The following is an 18,114-nucleotide window of genomic DNA, read 5'->3' as shown; positions in this document are numbered from 1 at the left end:
CGTTTCAGTGGCTCTAGAGATAAAATGCATCTTTACGGTACCTAGTTTCTGCAAGTCCCATATATTTTAAGTGTGTTTTTTTTTTTTTTTTAATAAAATGATTGATTTATGTTTCTATATAAAGAGCCTCAGGAATTTTATGCCATGGTATTTTAAGGTTAGATGATTCCAAAGCATGCTCTGGTACCAGAGCCTGTTAAAGTCTCCAAATGTCGATTGATTTGAGTTGCTTTCATTTGAGAAATTCCAATATAAAGCTCAGAAAATCCAGTAACTAATTTCAGAAGTAAAATTTGGAAGAAAAATGAGTGGATATGTCGAACTTAGCAGCGAAGCACTGTAATTATTGGTTGGCGTTGCATTTTCTGTATCTGGCTATGTCATTATGTGTTGTGGCTGTGGGCAAGTTGGTGGGCAGGTTCAGAAGTTGTGTATGGTTTGCATGAACGCTTCGTTTAGGGCGTGAGCAGGAAAATAAGTAGGCATGGACATTGTGAGGGGGTGGCTGGGTGTGAGCGGAGCCTGAGTATGCTGAAGGATTTGTGTAGCCGCGGAGAGAGGAGCATTGCCTGGCTTGGGCTTTGCATGGAGGTTGTTTGGCTGAGCGTTACGAGTAGGGCACTTGTAAATTGCAGTGGTGTGGCGTCCCTCCAGTTATTTGGCAACTGGGCTGTCCGTGCGGTCAACGGCGGCAGCTGCAGTGGGAAGAGGAAGAAAGATGCACAGATGTTTTACCAGTGCTGTCCTTCTCGTCCATGCCCTAGCTTTTGTGAGTGCAGGGATAAAGTGCCAGACTCAATGAGTTTTCAGTGTCTGGGACCAGTAAGGCTTCTAATTCTTGTGGTAGCTTAAGGTCTTGCCTCAGCTGCTTAATGCCAAGTCGCTTGTAGTTCTGTTAGGGGCAGCGAGGTCCTGGGTGGTTGTATGAATTCCTACAGAATTGCCTTATATGTGCAGGTTTCTTTCATCCTTTAGTGTGCTCCTGGAGCAAATCCTGGCATTTATTAAAGAAAATAACGAGAGGAAAAAAAAAAAAGAAAAGTCTTCCTGCGTATCTCTAACATCTTGTGGTATGTTCCTGAGCCTGAGAAAATGAGGATTCCTAATGAAGAGACTGCCATAGGACAAAGCGTGGTTTGGCTCGGAGATACTGCTCTGCATCCCAGAGAAGTTAAATTCGAGCCAGGTTAGCTCTTGATTTTCTCTGCTGTAACTACCCAGCAACAACTCTGCACTTCATTGTTTTTTTTTTTTTTAACAGTTTTTGTCCTGGCAGGAGCTGTAACATAGCTACAGCTGTATTGCGCAAGACACTCTACTTCGGTTTAATTTGTTTAGTTTGTGACCCTAGTGTAAATTACACTGGCATAAGAGTGCTTTTGACAGAATAAACTATGCTCACACCAGTGGCATAAGTTGTAGCATATATCCACAAACCTTTTATAGGATAGGTTAGGTCCAAGTATTCCTGGTATCCCCAGCGGTAGCAGCAGATGTTCTCATCCAAGCAGCTCTGTCACTGTCTGGCATGAGCAGTTCGTGGCCGGCTGAAACTTGCAGCTCTCGGTATGTTGCTGGCTTGCCGTCTGCTTGCCCGTGCATCGGGGCGCAGTGAGAACTGCGTTAGCAGAGGGTATCGGGACCCGAGTTCCTGGGTAGGCTTTGCGCTGTCACGCGGCGGTGGTTCTGCCGTCTCAATTAAGCGCTGTATTTAAAATTGTTTTTTTGTCGTTGTAGTTACCTCAGCAAGTTTCGTCTTTGGTTTTCACACATCTGCGTGAACAGATTGCAGATGGGTGCACGTCCGCTGTACTGTTCCTCGAGGCTTTTCTGACTTAATAATGGAGCAGTAACTATATTTTCATCTTTTTCCAGACGAGCATCGCATAGCCAAACCAAAATAAAAAATGTAAGATCGAGTACACATTACTTTCCATTTGCTTATAAATGCTTGCTGTGGATTGATACTGACCAGAAATAACATGACAGCGTTTCCATCTTCTTACCTGCGCCGTTCAACCTGCTGAAGCAGGCCTTGCGAGACCCTTCTCCGACCCCAAGCCGTAACCTGCCAGCGCTGAGACAGCTTTCAGCGGAGAAGTGCCGCGACCTGTCCTCCGTCACCCAGCGCCTGCGCTGCTCCTACTGGGAGTAGCGAAGTCTGCGGGCAGGCAGCCTGCTCAGGGTGCTTCGTGCACAGGCGTGCCTGCGCAGGAGAGGCTGAGGTGGCAGCTTTTGGTACCGGCGTCGCAGAACCGTGCGAGGTGGAGGCTGACGTGTGCCAGTTGCTCCTGCTGCGCATTTCCTGCTGCCTGTTTGGTTTTAATGGACATTCTTGGGGACCTTTCGTAGTGCTTTAAAACTCTTTCAGTTTGGGGCTAATGCAAATGACTGCTGAGGCTGGGAAGTACTTTGGTGACCAGGAGCCCCTTCTCTCAAGTGCTGGTTCAGCTGAATTGCTCTGTGCTTGTTCCAAGTTTTCAGGTATCCGCCTGACCCTTCTGTCAGTCTGGTGCTACAGGCAGCGGCGTGAAGCCATGCCATAGGCGTTCTTACAAGAGGTTGGTTTCTGTCGCTTTCCTGGGGACTTTAGAGGCTGCCCTGACAGTTTGAACTCTTACAGGAAGGTAGGAAGAAATGGTGCCAGGTTTTCCTCCCAAACTTTTAAAGCTGTTTTTCAGATCAGGCAACACTTCTTTCCCAGTGACACTAAAACATCCCCTGTGATGCTTTAGCGGTACCTGAGTTGTAAGTCTCCAAGACTCTGAGAAGCAATAAATCAGAATCGCAACCATGTCCAGAAACTTCCTGTCTGGCAAAGCTCAGAAGTGCCAAAATGTGCATTTTGTTTGGACAGGTAGTTGGGGGCAACAGTGATAAAGGTATGTGAGGAGATTATGCTGTGAAAAGGATTTTGAGAAGTGCTATGCCAGGTTTGAGTGGGGAGTTGTTAATTACCTTCCTGCTCCAACAAGCCCCTAAAGATGGCCTAGAGGGAGGAAGCAGTAAGGCTCTTACTAGCTGAAAACAGGCAGACAATACAGCTGGGCTGCTGCTGCACGTCAGGCAGAGGGAGAACAGGAAATCGGAGCACGCTGTTTACAAAGGAGCCTTGAGATGACGCTTCTTGGTCTTCGTGTTTGGAGACGCGCGGTTCCTGTATGTGCACAGTTTGAGGGGCGATTTGAAGGAGGTGGGGCAGGTTGCTTTTGCACCCATGTTAACTTCTGCCAAGCAAGACAATTTTGTTGTTAAAAGGGCTTTTTTATTAACCATTTTTCTGGTGTCTTTTAAATCATATTCTGTGGTTGGGACAGGGCTGTTCTGCTCATGTGCTGGAAGGAAAATCTGGAGCTGAGTGTGGACACATCTTCCTTTGTGTTCCGTTTGCATTGGTCTCAGCTACAACTACAGAAGGAACGTTTTCCTTGTGTGGACTGACAAATGTGGAAAGTAACTGATGGTCTTAAGGAGTTTGTTTCTTTGCTCTGTCTAGACCTTTTATTTCACGTATAGTACAAAGATTTCCCTCTCAGTCCTGCTACTGAGCGTAGTGCCACCTATGCACTGCCATGCTAGAGTCTCCCCTGTTTAGCTTCCCCTGTTACATCTTTGCCACTGCTTAATATTTCCAAGAAAACAAGCAAACAAAAAATAGCTGTTATGGACAGCTCTGAAACTACCTGTTGCCTATCAAGGAAATAACTTCTTAATACCACGTAGTTAGTGGCTGGTTTATGTCCTCAGGCATGTTGGTTTTACATCTCCTGGGTGACTTTAAGCTGTCTGCTACAAGCATTGTTAGTGTTCATGGACGCATCTAGTCCTTTGAATTGTAGACTCCTGGCTCTTCCTTCTTGTGCTGGTGAAATCCACGCTTCTGTTTCCTTTTTCCTCTTGGCTGTGTTGTTGCTTTTCATTACAGACTTGCAGGCCTTAGTTTTCCAGCTTCTGGCATGTTTGGAGTGCTGGTGCTTTCCTCAGGTGGATTCACAGAGATGGACAGTGCTCGTTGCAGCTTCTGGCTGTCCTACAATATTACTTGTGCGCTTCTAACTTTGTCCATTCTCCTTTGTACTTACTGGCAGTTGCGAAAATCTTTCTTAGACTCTGATGCTGCTTTTTTCTCCCATGTGCTCTCGGGATAAGTGAGGTATAAACACCTGAATAAATTAAGTTTTCTCAGCAGGTTCATTGGTGTATTGCAAATAAGATTGCAGTAAGTCACAGGAGTGTTTAGTTTATTAGAGACATACTACATGGTTGTACGTTTCTTACATATTTAATGATAATTTTAATGGTGTGGGTAAGGTATTGTACTTGTTCCTTCTCAAAAAAAAAATGGCGTTTTTAACAAGCTTAAAAGCAGTGCTAATTTGAAAGAAAACATTTTCAAGTAAGGTACAGTTCAGTTCTAGGTTTAAAACAATATTCCAGAAATGTCTTCCTTTGCTCTTCCAAGGAAGTCGGTCCTAGCTCCAAGCTGCGGCCTAGTAGATATACCACTGCTGTTTAGCAGGGAGCTAGCTCTTAGTTTCAGCTGATGTGGAATGGAATCTCATGAATCACCTATTTAGTGAGTGAGCTCGAGCACTGTGTGGAGCACAAAAATGGCATAAATATGAAACTGATGTCATTAACCGAGGAAGAGCCTTGATGAGTACTCCATTGAGCTAGCCTGCTGCCGGGTTGAGGAATGGGGGCTAAATATCTTTTCCCACCTCTTAACAGCAAACAAATGACCTTCCTAAACCCCTTGGCACAGAAATCCCACATTGTTAAAGGTATTCCTGCAACAGGAAGGTGCACGATGGGCAAGGTGAGGGCTGGGGAGCACCCCTGGCTACATGTGCCACCGAGGCCTAGCGCTGCCTCGTGCCGCCTACATGGCGCAAGGCCTCGGTGCCCGCAGCCAGCTCTTCCACATTGCTTGTTCTTGACTTGTTTGTGAGCTCAGCTGGTTTGTTTGTGTCCCAAACACAAAGTGTTGACTAGAAAACCCAACAAACAAAGTGTCCCTTACTTCTTGTGGCTGAGAAGCTCCAAGAGGCCCTTCTTGGAGACTGTTAGTCAAGTGTGTGTTCTGTCTACTTAGGCCTAACTCGCGTGTTTAGGCAAGAAAGGCTGGTTGAGGGTAGATTTCCAACGGAGATTACAGCCGAGCGCTGGATGAGCTCAGTGTAGTCGGAATAACTTCACGTTTTAGAGTAAACAAGCTCTTCATTGAGGGAAGCCCATGAGCCTTGAACACATCTCCTGTGCTGCTGTCGAAGGAATTGCTTTATTCTTTTTCCTCCCCCCATTAAAAATTAAAAAAGCTTTAAATTTTTGACCTAATCTTTCCATCTATAAAAAGTTTAAGTGATTTCTAGCTGTCGTTACCCTTGAACCAAGGGAAGCAACTTAAGAAGCAACTTACTGCAGATTTTTATGCTGAGCTGTTGGGTGGACTACTTCGCCTTGAGACCAGAAGTTGCAGTTACAGATAATCTTAAAAAGAGAGACATACAGCAGGCACAGCCAAAACAGTCTGAGAGCTGGCACTCTCTACAGGGTGTGGTGAAGACAGTCTTTTATGTGCACTGCTAAAGGCCAGGGTGCAACCTCAAAGAGAACCTTCTGATTTGGTTGTAAAATGCCGTATTGGAGGATGGCGGTGGGTGGAGTGAACTGCTGCATCATGTTTTTGTCTGACCTATTTAATAGCGTAATTATTACTATTTTTTTTTTTTTCATGCAGAAAAATCAGCCTTGATGGGAGGAAAATGTTGCAGATATAAAGGCAGAGAAATTAAAAAGAATTGGCCGCTGTATTGGTGAAGTTTAGGTAGGACTCAGATTTAACGTGCTAAGCTTGTAGTCTGAAGACTCAACCCGCGTAAGGAAACCTGGATCAGGAGGAGGCTAAATTGACCTTATGTTTGCATTGAAACCAGAATTTAAAATTTTTCTCCTTACTGTTGCAAAACCTTAAAGTACTTGCTTGACATTTTTGGTGTTCTCTGGTGTCTCGTAGTGATCCTGCTCTGACTTGGGACTGAGTCATAGCTGTGAGCGTGTTCTAAGTTGGGTGCGTGTCTTTGCCAGAAACTGTTGTTAGAAATATAGCTTTGTTTTAAAATGCCATCTTGAGAAGGTCAAAACACTGCTGCAGATAAAGGATACGTCAGCAAAAACTGATTTTATTATCCTTTGGTTTAGAATGATAGTTTTGCTAATTTAATACCAAAATACATTAGTATAAAAATATTGGCAGAGCTTATGTAGTGTAGACTAGTCCTTATGGCTAATCTGGAGCAGAATCATGAATTTGGAAAGAGCTGCTTTCAAAAAGAAGAGCATTTCCCTCTTGCCTCCTGAAATTTTGTTTCTGATAGCTTTGTAAGCAGGTCAATGGAACTGCATTGTTAGCAGTGCAATGATGTCAAAGCAGGCAAAGGTTTTGTTTTAACCTCTGGTCTTTTCCCATTGTAAAGCATCGAAAGCAAAGCAACTGGCTTTGTTTCCCAAATTTTCCAATTGTTCTTCACTGTAAATATCTTTAACCTACTTGAGGTGAATGTGATCTAGAGCATACTCTTTGGAGGGTGCAGTCTACAGAAGCGTTTTGTTTTGTTTAGGTACCAGTATACCCGCATGCAAAGCATGAAAGTCTTCCAAGAATACAGCTGGTCTCTCTATAATTTGTCACGGTTGTAGAAATATATCTGTTATCTTTTCGTAACAGTTCACAGATAAGGCAGAGGTTTTAAAGATAAAAATATTCCGACAGAATTGTGGCGGACTCCAGAGAGCAAGCTCTGTTGGTGGTGGCTGAATTCTTTGTTTTGTTTTTCATGTTGTTTGTTGGTTTATTTTTATTATTACTTTTTGTAAGTATTGCTATCTCCCTCCACCCCCTCAGGTCATTGGTAAAAGGTCAGAAAAACAAGTCTTCAGACACATGGTCCCCGCCTGAATGTTCTTCTCATTTATCTCAAGTGTCCCAGAGCAGTGCTGTTATAGAGACTTGGCTGTAAGGTTCAAAGTATGGCTGTGGTTTCCTTTGTGTTTGTGTGTTTGTTTTTATGAGAGTTATGTTGGAAGATCTGTCTTAATTTTACTGAGAACTGTGGACAGTTTTCAATTTACCTGGTTTTAATTTTAATGTTTTAAATCTGTTTGATGCTCTTAGATGTGAGTGGTAATTCCTAGCAATACCAAAACTTGTTCTTCAGACCTTGTTTTCATTTTAATGATTTACCTTGCTTATGTTGTTGCTTACGTATACAGAAGAGGTATTGGAATTTTTTTCCTTATTCTGCGTTATGCAGTGACATTTGAGATGACTCATTAGGATTGTATTCCTTAAGTGAGGTGGAAGAACAGATTCTAAATTTGTCTAAGGCAGACACACAACATCAAAACACAGCATAAAACCAGTTGTTTGGGTGGCACCTGCTCAAGGTATGGTACATGCCAAGCAGTTCTCCTGACAGGTACAAGAGCTTGGGGTGGATGTTGTGGATTTATAGAACGTCTGATTTATGTTACCAGAAGCAATTTCAACTTACAATGATGATGCTCTTTTTTTTTTTTTTTTTTTAAATAAAAAAAGGGAGGAGGGGACAGGGCACACATGGTTTTAAAACATGCGTGGAATCAAGCTGCTCAAAATGAGATTACTTAAGAAAATAGGATGGAGAAGTTGCCTTGCCTTGTTTTCCCCCAGCTCGGTATGCATCTCAGGTGTGCTCTGCTCCTGCATAATGGGTTTTCTGCTTGGCTGTGGGCTTTTATTTCCGTCTAAACCTTGATGTTCTGGTCTTTCATCTGAGTTGAGGAAGACTGAGGCAGTCTTTTCTGCTGCGGTTTGGCAAATTAGAATGCTTGTAGAGTAATTAGAAATGCTGTCCTTGGTAGGAAGCTCTCACACATGTATTAGAAGCAGCCACATCTGGCCGGACCCATCTCTGCACCTTCATTTGCTGAATACCATTTCCAGGTTTCAGCTGCACAAATCACAGGCTGAATGAATCACTGTGGAAGAGAGCACAACAGGGAAGGACAATGTCCCCCTGCCTGATGTACCGACAGACTGGAAACCTCTGTTTGAGCGTGGTTTGGAACTTTTCTTCTGGAGTGAAATTTGATAGAGAACCGGGGTTAAGTGTTTCACAACCTGCTGTCCCCTCTGCACCTGAACTGGGAACAAACATGTTTGGAAAGTTTCTCGTTCCGGCGGTTGCATACGCTGTGACAAGGATACCCACACTTCATTTCGCTGGTGAGGTGTGGAAGTGGGTGCAGGTGACAGCCGATGCTGAGTGATGCAAGAGGAGGCACGTCTGTCTCCATTCCTACCTCTTATATACCCCCTCCTTCTTTCTCCTCCTTCAGCTTTCTTACCACACTTCCACACTAGACTCTTTTCCATCTTAACCTTTTCCAGCCCAAGTCTAGTTACAATCCATCCTTTCGTTTTTTATTTTAATCTTTTTCTCCCCATCAGCAGCTGTCTCGCAGTACCGATACAAGCAACAAGGAGCACCTCCAGCTGCTCTTTGGGTTTGGTTCTTATGTCACAGCTCAGACATCTTTGCACCAAAATAGATAACCCAGCAGTTTGTTAGCTAGGAAATGAAGGTTATGAGACAGACAGATAACTACTGCTTCTCAGGACACGTGATAGGAACAAAGCTTACCCGAAAGTGAGTGGGATGCATTTGCATACGGTGAATATTTGCCTACATACAAGTACCTGTAACTTTGGAATCAGTCGATGTGCTCACAAGTTTAGTTTTTCTGCCTTGAGTTTGTTCTGGGCAAGCGTCAGTGATTGGTTTGTTTCTTCTCAGGTTAATAACAGCTGTGGCCTGAAAGGTACACAGTAATTAGAACATCTAGCCTGATAAGACCCAAAAACTCTGAGCAACACTCTCTTGTTACTAGGAGGCGTCCGTGTAAAGTCCGTGCAATGAGGTGATTGAGCTTGGGTGTGTGCAGGCGATGCAGAGATGAAAGTTAGTGATAAATAGCACCAGTCCTTTCCCTAATCTCCCCATTAGCCCTGGCATGCAACGTGTTTATTATACGCCTTGCGCTAGGTTCAAAACCCACGATGTGTGGCTGGCCCAGGTTCTGTGTGGATGCTGCAGTGTACCGGAGCATGCCAGTTTCTTGTTGTAAAACCAGAAACCCCCAGCTCAAGTGTAATCGACGTAGGTAAAATCGAGGTACTTTGGCTAGACTTGAAAAATCTGTGTGAGGACACCGTGCGTCTGTGTTGGAGTTGCAAACAGATGTTTGTGCGTGTCCGTGTGCTCTTTCATTCGGCTGGAGCTCGAGGGATGACAAAAGCCGATTCCACGTGGGCAGGGAGGGGGCGGCTGGGGACGCGGGCTGTACAGCGGTGCTCGAGCCCGGTGTTTGCTTTGCCGGACTTCAGCTGGCAGCCCGCAAATCAGCGCCTGCTTTCGCACCACATGCCGTATCGGAAGTCACGTGGGGCTTCACAGGACGTGTTTGGTTTTCCTCATCTCGTTCCAAGTGTTAGGAAATAAGCAATTTACTAATCCAGCTTATGTTGTTGTCCTGTTATTTGTATTGTAACTTGTGCTAGGCGCTGTACAAACGCGGAACGGAGCGGCTCAGCTTCAGCCCTCTTGCAGCCGACCGCGTGAAGCGGAGCAGCGTGACTCGTGACGGAGTTCTGCCCGCAGTTCAGGGAGCTCTGTGAGAACAAGACCACAAATATGATTAACTCAAGGGCTAAAATTACCGCCCTTATTCACACTTAAAAATAGCTCCTTATAGACTAGGATTTTATTTGATGTGAGTTGTATCTTGTGAGGAACTAATGTATTCTGAGTGTGAGTAAGTGAAGCAGAATCTGGCCCTTAGCGAAGTCCTATTTATGTATTTATGTAGTATGAGTGTGGATAGTGGAGGATGGTGACAAATTAAGATGTTTTCACCTTAGCAAAGCCACAGCTTTTCACATTAAGAGACTTACTGTATGTAAGAATATATTCAAAGGAAAACAGCAATACCTTTAAAGGGGTTATGTAAATGTATGGGTGTATATACAGACAGCGAAACAACTTTTCTGGTCTTTATAATGTATTCTTGGTTGCCTAAAGTGTGGAAATAAAGTTCAAAATGATCTTTCAGCTCTTGGGACTGTGTTTACTGGACAGGTTCCCTTTTGAACTCCTAGCTGTCTTTCCTGGAAAAAGTGCTTGTACTTACAGCTGATGGAAAGCAAACTTGGCTGCGTTATTGTTATTTCCTCCTCCTTCCTGCCCCACTTCTCCTCCATTCTGTTCAAAAGCACATCAAACTGTTCCTGGTATTTTTAAAGAACTTGCTCCTGAGTACAGTGTCCACTGGTGTAGATGAATATTTAAAGCCCGGCAGAGCAGAACACGGTCTGCTTCCTAGAACTGTGAGCACACAGTTTAGTTAGAGCCAGGCATAGCATTAGGCTGATAACATCATAAACTACACAAAATGGTAATGCAGTCAAAATATTTGTGCTGCCAGTGTATATTCTGATCACATATGCTCATTCCAACGGTTGTTTGCTTGTTTGTTTTTTGTTCAAGTTTTTTTTTTTCAACCTTTACCAAAGCAAATTCTTGTTTCATCTCTCAGCAGAACTGCCATTCTTTTTGAAGTTTTAAGTGATGTTTATGAATGCTTGCAATGAATGAGCCATGGGAAAATTACTTTGGCTCTCTGATGCATGAATAGTTTGCAAGGCTAACATATTTGTTCTGTTTGGAAATGTGATGAACAATATTAGAAACCGTGCATATAGCCTTTTCATGCTAATTCAAGACAGGCAATTTTCAAATTATATTGTAAGGTTTTAACATTTCTGTTTTATCTGAAGTGATCTATAGCTTGTTTACTGTCGATTTCTGTAGAAATGGATGCTATGCCCAGGTCATGAGTGCTTTTTATTTATTGATTCATTTTCTCCTCTCCTCTTAGAACAAAGTTGAATTACAATCCTCCTAAGGACGATGGCTCAACGTATAAGATTGAACTTGAAGGGATATCTGTTGATATCATGAAAGAGATACTAGATTACATCTTCAGCGGCCAGGTACGATACTAAAATGTGCTAGATGGAAATTGAATTGTTTGGCAAAATAACCTAAGATTTAAAATAGGCTTATCTGTCAGAATAGCAATCAGGAATCTCACTATAAAGTTTAGTACTGAAACAACTTCTGCAAGGCAGAAGAAGCCCACACGTGGGCTCTGCATGTGAAATAGAGACTGAGCTCTGCAGTCCTCTCTTGTCCTACGGGGGGAAGGACTAAAAGATTCAGTTTAATGTTAAGTGCTGGTATTAAAATGGTGGCTTTCTTCAGTAACCAGCTTTAAAGCACGCAGCCTTTTACTACTGTAAAAGAAAACTGGATTGATAGCAATGGAGGTTCAGGCCCCATCACTGACCTTGTGTATTACAGTACTGCAGGCATCCTCATGTCCAGTTCTCTGGCCTCTTGCTGGCTGTGTACCCCTCCAGATCTTTGTTCCAGTCACCTTAGCAGGAATTAAAGTTGGTGTGTCCGTTTTTTTCAGAACCAGACAGTGATTGCTGAACTGGTTTTAAGTTTCATCAAAAACGAAAAGGCAGATATGGGTTGGATTTTTTTTTTTCTGGACATGCATTTATAAAAGTTACTCGTTTATTGCAACAAAATTCATTTTAGGTTCTCAGATTAGATTAGCAATTTCATAGTTCCCTCAGGCGCAAACTTTTGCTTGACACCTTCAGTCAAGCTAATGCATTCCCGCTTTTTTGTTGGTTTATAAACATGCAGTAGTCGTAGTGATTTCTCATAATTTTTATACCCTTTAATACTCCCATTTTCCAGCCCCTGAGAATGAGTGTAATGAATGTGGACATGTCATGAAGCAAATGAGTGATAGTAGCGATAACTTCTAAATTAATTCTTGCAGATCAGGCTAAATGAAGAAACAATCCAAGATGTGGTACAGGCAGCTGATCTCCTGTTGCTTACAGACTTAAAAACTCTCTGCTGTGAGTTTTTAGAAGGTTGCATAGCTGCTGAGAACTGTATTGGTATTCGGGACTTTGCACTGCACTATTGTTTGCATCATGTTCACTACCTTGCCTCAGAGTATCTGGAAACTCATTTTCGAGATGTCAGCAGCACGGAGGAATTCTTGGAACTGACTCCTCAAAAACTGAAAGAAGTACTGTCGATGGAAAAGCTCAATGTTGGAAACGAAAGATACGTCTTTGAAGCGGTTATTAGGTGGATTTCTCATGATTCAGAATCAAGAAAGGTCAGAATATCAAAAGGTTTATTTTTTGAATGTGATTCAAATCACTGTGCTTACTCTGATTGGTGGGAGCTTAAAATAGAACCATTTAGGTTGGAAAAGACCCATAAGATCATCAAGTCCAACCATTAACCTAGCACTGCCAAGTCCTTCACTAAACCATGTCCCGAAGCGCCACATCCACATCTCTTAAATACCTCCAGTGATGGTGACTCAGTGATGGTGACACTGCCACTTCCCTGGGCAGCCTGTTCCAATGCTTAACCACCCTAGCCATGTGGAAATTATTCTTCCTAATGTCCAATCTAAAGCTCCCCAGCACAACTTGAGAATGTTGGCTTGGGTCCTATCGCTTGTCACCTGAGAAAAGAGACTGACACCCTTCTCACTGCAGCCTCCTTTCAGGTAGCTGTAGAGAGCAATGAGGTCTCTCCTCAGCCTCTTCTTCTCAATCCTAAACAGTCCTGGCTTTCTCAGCTGCTCCTCCTAAGCCTTGTTTTCTGGGTATACTTCTTTCAGGGCTAAAGTAGTTTTTGTAGAGCTGAATTTTGCCAGAAATGCAGACAGCATGGTTGTAGTAAAAGGCTGAAAGAAGAAAAAAAATACACCTTTGGCATTTAATGACATAATCTTGATCTCAGAGAGAGGGAGAGCAAATGGCCCATTTGTAGTAAAACTTCAAAGGTTTTTTAATTTCATTGCTGTAGATTTTGCTACTACTTCCAAATATCAAAAATACTCTTTAAAGCTTTTGATAGATACAGAAGTACCTGTGTGTACGGGTGCCTTGGTGCTATTCTGTAAAGTCTGGGGAATGTTGTTGCATTTGCCTCTTTCCGTAGGTTCACATGAAGGATGTCATGTCAGCAGTGTGGGTGTCAGGCCTGGATGCAGCATACTTACGGGAGCAGATGATGAGCGAACCGCTGGTACGGGAGATTGTCAAAGAATGCAACAATATTCCGCTCACGCCACCGCAGCAGGGAGAGGCGATGCTGGCCTCCTTCAAGCCCCGGGGCTACTCAGAGTGTATCGTGACTGTTGGTGGAGAGGAGAGAGTGTAAGTACCAAGTGGCATTGCAGGTTGTCACAAACGGCCAAATCCAACCATCCAGCATCCACAGTGTGTCTGAGAACACAGCGTGTTCGCCTAATGTGCTTATTAGTATTTCATTTGAGCTTGGTTTTGAGTTGGTCAGCCACACCTAAAATACCTTTGTGAATGGCTCAGCAATAAATAGTTATTTTGTGATAATTTTCTTAAATTCTGCATGTGGTAGGCTTAGAGTAGGTCATGTTGTTTGTTCAGTAAATGTTGGCTGTTTTTTTAACTGAATAGATGCTACTCAAAAAGAGCACAGAGCATTGGAGAAACACTTTTCTAATGATGTGAAAAGCATCTATAGTAAAGCTGAATAATAATGAATGTGTGCTTTAACTGTTTTGCTTATAGTAGCTGTGGTTCCAAAGAACATTATCAGTGCATCTGAGATGCCAGATGTAAATTTGTGTTCCACACAATCCCTTCCTTTGCTTGAGTTACCCATGCAGTGGAGGAGATGGTTTTGTCCGGTTTAAGTTTAGCACTCTAAAAGTTTGCTCTTTATAGAAGTGAAATAAAATACTCAGATATTTAACATTTTGCATATCAAGTTGCACTCTCACTTTTCTGAGACATTACTGAAAATCTCCATCGGTTCTTCTCAGTTTGTTCGAAGTTCCTCATAAAAATAATATGGGCAGATACAACATGAATGAGGTGCCCCTGCTTTTTATGTCATCAGTTTGTACAAAAATAAACTTACATTTGGTTTGGGAATTTTCTCCTTATCAGGTAAATGTCACGGTTTATGAATGTACATTGCTGTGAATAGAAAAGCTTCAGACATAAGTGGTTAACAGTGTACTTGTAAAACTATGTCTCGGTTTTGTTTTTGTTCCTCACCTTGTGTTCAGGTCACGGAAACCAACCTCAGTGATGCGGTGCATGTGTCCTCTTTATGACCCCAATAGGCAGCTCTGGATTGAACTTGCTCCTATGAGTATTCCAAGGATCAATCATGGAGTATTGTCAGCAGGTAAAGAGGAACTTTGTGTTTGTAAAGCCAATATTATGAAAACTTACTAGTGCCTCAGAATATGAGATACAGTTCATAATATTTTTTTTTCTTTTAAGGTTGGTTGCACTGGGTTTATTTCATGCTTCCCCTTTGTCTGGCCAAAACATCACTTTATTCTGTGAAACTTCCTGTTGTCTGAGTGTCTTAAAATGACCATTCCCACACTATTTTGTGGGAACCTACTCATCTGTCTCTCCAGGAGTATTTCAAGTTTTAAGTAAATTCTAGTTGTTGCATCACTGAATATTTTGAAGAGTAGCTGCAGCAGTAGACTTAAGTACAGGTATAAATATGTGTTTTTACTTTCTCCGGCCCAGAGTTTGACTTGTGACTGGTCTGAACCTCTTAGCAAAGTCTAGGAGACAGCTCACCAGTCATGTTGTCTTGCTCAGTGTACAGGTGTGAATCCTGTTTTAAGATCACATTGTATTTTTGTTTTACAGAAGGATTTTTATTTGTGCTTGGTGGTCAAGATGAAAACAAAGGAACGCTAAGCTCTGGAGAGAAATACGATCCAGATACCAATTCATGGAGTTCCTTGCCACCGATGAATGAGGCAAGCTCCTTACTTAACTGTTGGAATTTATTTTATTTTATTTTTACTTTGGCAAAATGTTCTGTTGCTTTGCAAAATTTTATTCTGAGTCTCCTGTCGTTTGCATTTTATGCATACAAAACCATGCTAAAGATTGCTTTCCACTTATATCTTGTGGTTTCTTCTGGTTCGATAATGACTGCAGGGTCTGGAAAACCTGGTGAAGAGCTAGGTGTAAAGCTGAACCTCAGGAATTCCACACTGAAGCAGTATGCTTAATGCTCTGTGTAGACTGACCTTCTAAAAATATGCATAAGTTTCCCTTACTTGTATGCAAGAGAACTCTTACATGGATAAAGGGATTGGACTGTGCAGAAGAGACAGGAGACGGGCCAACATACAGAAGTTGGCTTGCACAGTCATATTTAAGTTTTGAGTTAATATTTCCTTCTTCACGTTTGCATCCCATCAAAAAGGAACAGTTTATTATTTGTATGTGTTATTCTTAATGTGCCTGTGTATTTTATCTTCTTGAATCAGCATAGGTTGTTTATTAAGAAATTGTTGTTTGCCACAGGATTTTCCTTATTAAAGTCTCTTACTGGCAAGGGCCGTAGTTGTGCTCAAAGGAAATCCACATTTGTAATTGTGATGCATTATGTTTCTTGTTTACTGTGAGTAAGACTGCGAAGGCAGCTGTGCTGTTTACAAAACAGAAGGGCTGCCTTTTCACAGATTATGGGTCCAGATTTTGCTACTGTAGAGACTTGAAAGCAGCAGCTTCATCTTGGAGGCCACTGCTATGCAAACTGAAACATGGCCAAGCTCTGTTGTTAGATTTCTGCAGGGTCCCTTCTGCTTTTGCTGCTGTTTGAATACCCTATGTGTTGTTTAATTGGAGAGTTTAATTATGTTCGTTGTGAGACTGAGCCTTACCTTTTTAATAAATAAATGAAAAACCCCATGTTGACTTTATTGATATTCCTTAGGCACGACATAATTTTGGTGTGGTAGAGATTGATGGAATTCTGTATATCCTGGGAGGTGAGGATGGTGAAAGGGAGCTAATCTCTATGGAGAGCTACGATATTTATAGCCGTACGTGGACCAAGCAGCCAGACTTGACTATGGTTAGAAAGGTAAGAACTACATTGTACACTGTCACATTACTTGCTGTTAAACGGTTAAAACCAACCTATGTATTTTAACCCTTTGTTTCAAGTAGAAAATATAACAAATAATTCTCAAAATGAAACGAGCACCTTCTTTATATATAAAATTTGTGGCTGAAAACTTTAATGTACAGCATTGTTTGACACGCAGTACAGGTAACCCAAATATATATGTGTGTGCATGTGTATGTAGGTAGCTTTGACTGCTTGATATTGTGTTTGCATGTAATCTTAGGTGTACTTTTTTCTTTTTTATCTTCAAGATTGGCTGCTATGCAGCTATGAAGAAGAAAATCTATGCAATGGGTGGAGGCTCCTATGGAAAGCTCTTTGAATCTGTTGAGTGTTATGACCCTAGGACTCAGCAGTGGACAGCAATCTGTCCTCTGAAAGAGAGAAGGTGGGTGAAAACGGAGGGCAGGAGGAGAGGGAGAACTAGATTGCAAGAGTATATTCAGTCAGAAACCTCTAAAACAGTTACAAAAGCATTTGGTTATTCACTTAAATAAAGGAAGAGTTGACAGTTCATGTCATCAGTGTTGTATCAGTTCATGCTTGATATCTGTTGTATCAGTTCATGCTTGATATCATGTACAGCCTTTTTAACATGAAGTGCTGATGCTCTGATTAGAAAGTAGCTGCCTTTTCTCCTCTGACAAATCCCTAAATATCGCTGTTAGAAAGCCCTGTGAATTTCACTGTGGCTTTCTGATCATGGTGGCCTGTAATTGTAATGCCAAGATGTGGCTGAGTAAAGATAAGTATCCAAGCAATAAATATGGATTCTGTAGGAACATGCTTCTCATGTTACAAGCAACACTATCCTGATGCAAAACAAAAAGTAGAAATTGTAGTTCAGTTGGAGCTTCAGAATTGTACTTGCTGTTTTGTTCATTTACATGGTCTGAAGTAGGTGCTTATAATTTTACATATTCATGACTCATCTAACTTTGTCAAATATATAATATTTTGAAAAAAATATATACAGCTAAAAATAATATGTAAAAAATTAGGAAATTCAGATGGATGAAATGGTTTTGATATATCTTTTGGTTATGTTTTTTTTTTTCCTCCTCTCTCTTATTTGGATTTTCAGATTTGGGGCAGTGGCCTGCGGAGTTGCCTCCGAGCTTTATGTATTTGGCGGGGTCAGGAGTCGTGATGACAGTCAAGCCAGCGAGATGGTGACATGCAAATCTGAATTTTATCATGACGAGTTTAAAAGGTAACTAATTACAGCTGTATGCATTTGTTCCAGTCATAATTGACAAGCTTTGGTACTTGCGGTGTTTTCTTCTTGCACGTAACAGTAAATTGGACAACTTCTGCTTTTTTAGTCCGCTTAATTGCAGCAAGATTTTACTGTCAGATATCTCAAAGATGTTGACTATGGAGGTTACCAAGTCTGTATTACAAGATAAAGACTTTTTTTTTATGACTGTCACCTGTATAAAAGCACACAAAAATGAAACGGTAGTTGGAAGTTTATTATATAATTTTATTCTAGGGTGTGGATGTAAAGAGGCTTCAATTTTTGTTTGAAAGGGTCTTTTGTGTTATTTTAAGTGATGTACAAACTAGCTATAACCAAAAGAAGCTGGAGAAGAAATGCTGTTCAGGGTGGTTATAGGAAGCAGACAGATAAGAGAAGTTAATGCTGCTGATGCTCCCTAGTGTTTTCTGTTCCCTTGGGGGTGTGGGGAAATGCTAAAAGCTAATAAGAGGTGGTATATAGTTCAGAAGGTGATATATAGTTCATAATTTCTTACCAGTGCTGGTTGGTGCAGTCTAAGCTCACGTAATGTGTAGTCTGAAACAAAGTTTGCGGTTTCTGGCCCAGTGCAGGTGAGTTGGTGGTGCCACCTGCTGTCTGCAGTGCAGGTGTCTGCAAGGCAGCATTTCTAATGCGTGCGTTTCTCTGGGTTTGCTTGGTGTGGCATCCCAGAGGTGTTACAGGATTCATGTAGCGCTATAATACAAA

General features: G+C 42.0%; 1 protein-coding gene across 1 annotated transcript in view; it reads left to right on the top strand.

The window, feature by feature from the left end:
• Nucleotides 1-18,114, top strand: part of GAN (gigaxonin) — a 39,743-nt gene that overhangs the window by 1,663 nt on the left and 19,966 nt on the right. Inside the window, exons 2-9 of the mRNA XM_048075067.2 lie at nt 10,978-11,092; nt 11,959-12,309; nt 13,149-13,366; nt 14,263-14,384; nt 14,870-14,982; nt 15,951-16,100; nt 16,397-16,533; nt 17,230-17,358. Of these exons, the coding sequence (XP_047931024.1) occupies nt 10,978-11,092; nt 11,959-12,309; nt 13,149-13,366; nt 14,263-14,384; nt 14,870-14,982; nt 15,951-16,100; nt 16,397-16,533; nt 17,230-17,358 (1,335 nt within the window). The remainder of the gene's footprint in view (nt 1-10,977; nt 11,093-11,958; nt 12,310-13,148; nt 13,367-14,262; nt 14,385-14,869; nt 14,983-15,950; nt 16,101-16,396; nt 16,534-17,229; nt 17,359-18,114) is intronic.

The sequence above is a fragment of the Anser cygnoides genome, chromosome 12 (assembly GCF_040182565.1).
Source record: "Anser cygnoides isolate HZ-2024a breed goose chromosome 12, Taihu_goose_T2T_genome, whole genome shotgun sequence".
NCBI classification, from domain to species: domain Eukaryota; kingdom Metazoa; phylum Chordata; class Aves; order Anseriformes; family Anatidae; genus Anser; species Anser cygnoides.
The sequence above is the reverse complement of the archived record's forward strand: the minus strand, read 5'-3'. Positions and strand labels throughout refer to the sequence as shown.